At 48.5% G+C, this 2,602-nt stretch overlaps 1 protein-coding gene across 1 annotated transcript in view; it reads right to left on the minus strand.

Annotated features, from left to right (window-relative positions):
* Positions 1-2,602, minus strand: part of MCTP2 (multiple C2 domains, transmembrane 2) — a 150,616-nt gene that overhangs the window by 115,051 nt on the left and 32,963 nt on the right. The window contains exons 3-4 of the mRNA XM_005869918.2: positions 2,487-2,549; positions 797-905 (exon numbers count right to left, since the gene is read on the minus strand). Coding sequence (XP_005869980.1) covers positions 797-905; positions 2,487-2,549 — 172 coding nt within the window. The remainder of the gene's footprint in view (positions 1-796; positions 906-2,486; positions 2,550-2,602) is intronic.

A 2,602-nucleotide genomic window follows, 5' to 3' on the forward strand; every position in this document is an offset into this window, starting at 1 on the left:
GGAGGGTTTGGGTGGGTGGTGGGGGGGGGGTGGGGACAGAGGGCATTGCCATCTATGTGCATGTTGGATAACTTTATAATAAGAATTACTCCCATCTTTCTCACGGATAATTGAAGTGTGACCAAGGGAACACTTTCTTGTGTGGCTGCTATAGGCTGGGCATCAAGCCGTAACAGGGAGCTTAGATCAATTCAAACAACTGTAAGTATATGGTGATGATTACCATTATCACTAGAAGCCCAGCGCGCAAAATCACAGGCCCCACCCAGCCACACTCGCCTCACCCGCTCACAGCCCCGCCCACCCATGTCGGTCTTTGGTCATTACGACGTTGGGGCCATGGGCTTTTTATATATATAGATTATTCCTAATTTGCTACTAACAAAGGATAATAAGGTTCAATATGTTTACATAATTTGCTGCAAATGCCTTGGTTCCTGAGGAGGCTTAGATTTGAGGTCCTGCGTGTTGCAAACCATGCTGAGATAGAAAGGGCTGGCCGCCTGGCCGGCCGCAGGCGTGGCTCAGTGGGTGAGCATCGACCTATGCACTAGGAGGTCATGGTTCGATTCCCAGTCAGGGCACATGTCTGGGGTGGTGGGCTTGATCCCCACTAGGGGGCGTGCAGGAGGCAGCCAATCCATGATTCTCTCTTGTCATTAATGTTTCTGTCTCTTCCTCTCCCCTCCTCTCTGAAATCAATTTTTAAAAGTTTAAAGAAAAAGGTTGGCTAACCACATTGACACAAGGGTGGAGAGAAAAAGGCTACAAAGAGTGACGCGGGGCCGGGCCTTACCGCAGCGGTCCCGGATGACCAGGTTCCGGCCCTCCTTTAGGTGGATGGTGAGGAGGTAGGCGAAGGGGCTGGGCAGGTTGCTCACGCCATCGCTGGCTTCCCCGAGGGTCTGCAGAGGAAGAGAAGTAAGGTCAGTGGTCTGGGGAGAGAATTTCTGAAACACTCCTAATTGTAATAGGGGGAAATGGTCACTCCAATGGCCAGTGTTCAAGATTGAGCTCCCACTGGGCCCCCAGCGTGGCTCAGTGGTTGAGCGTCGACCTATGGACCAGGAGGTCACGGTTCGATTCCCGGTCAGGGCACATGCCCGGGTTTCGGGCTCAATCCCCAGTGTGGGGTGTGCAGGAGGCAGCTGATCGATGACGCTCTCTGATTGTTGATGTTTCTCTCTCTCCATCTCCCTTCCTCTCTGAAATCAATAAAAATAATAATTTAAAAAATAATAAAATCACTTCTTTAAAAAAAAAAGAGTGAGCTCCCACTCACTTTGAAGACTTGGTAACACTTGCCTGGTTAACATGTTCTCTATATTTCTCCCCAGTGGGATTCCGTCAGAAGTCAGAGGCAGTCATGGTAACATCCTCACAATGTTAACTGTCTGAGAAGAATGAGATCAGTGACATCTGGATCACCCCTCCCGTCATTCACTGAGGGTCGGGTGCTTTATTCAGTCACTCACAGGGAAGCCCAAGAGAGGAAAGAGCACACAGAAGTGAGGCTATGCCCTAGCTGGTGTGGCTCAGTGGGTAGCGCGTCGGCCTGCGGACTGAAGGGTCCTGGGTTCAATTCCATTCAAGCGCACATGCCCAGGTTGGGGGCTCAATTTCCAGGGTGGAGCGTGCAGGAGGCAGCCGACCAATGATTCTCTCTCATCATTGATGTTTCTCTCTCTCTCTCCCTCTCTCCCTTCCTCTCTGAAATCAATAAAAATATATTAATAAAAAGAAAATCATTTCAGTACATAACCACTCGGCTGACAACCCACTGAGCCCGCTCGTCCACTCCACATGTGTCCCTCGTCTGTGTCCACATGGGACACGCTGTCTCTGTCCAGTGTCCTCCCGTCTTTTACATGCTTTTCTTTCATTCCCTGACCCCCACTATGGCGTCTCTTCCACTCACCCTCACAGTCTCACCTCCCCACAACACTGCTCACTCCCCTCTCTGGGAATGAATGCATCGACCCTCACAGGCCACCATGTCCAAGTCCAGTCTAGTTTGAATATTTATTCAGTGGATGCCATTGAAGTTTGGAGCTTGAGTTGTGCACTAGTTCAAATGTCTGCCATTCCAAAGAGAAAGGGCAGATGCAATGACTTATTGTTCACCTATTTGACCTTCAACTTCATCGATCCTGTGGCTAAGGCACCCTTGCCGGTCGGTCTTCTTTGGAAAGTATCCCCACCCGTGCTTCAAAGCACTTTGAAAATGGCTTTTGTCTCCTGTTCTGTAGCACCCGATTTCATAGCTTCTCTGTATTTTTAGAAGAATCTATCCCAGGTTCGCAAATCAATAAACACTGAATTAATCTCTCCCAGCTATCGTCTGTAAGGCCCATCTTTGTAAGTGAATACCGTGGAGCATTCTTTAAAAAGAAATGAGGCCAAGCAATGCAGACCCAAACATGTAGTAAGAAACATTGATAACGGGGACGCGTCATGTTTATTGGTTCTAAAGGAATGTCACTCACAGACTGTTCTTCAAACTGTTGGGACGTTGTCGACGCATTGAGATCACCACTTCCACGGAGCTTCTGTCAATAAAAAGAAAAGATAACCCTGCTTTAAAATAAAATAAAATAAAATA

This window comes from Myotis brandtii, unplaced genomic scaffold, assembly GCF_000412655.1.
Source record: "Myotis brandtii unplaced genomic scaffold, ASM41265v1 scaffold308, whole genome shotgun sequence".
NCBI lineage: Eukaryota > Metazoa > Chordata > Mammalia > Chiroptera > Vespertilionidae > Myotis > Myotis brandtii.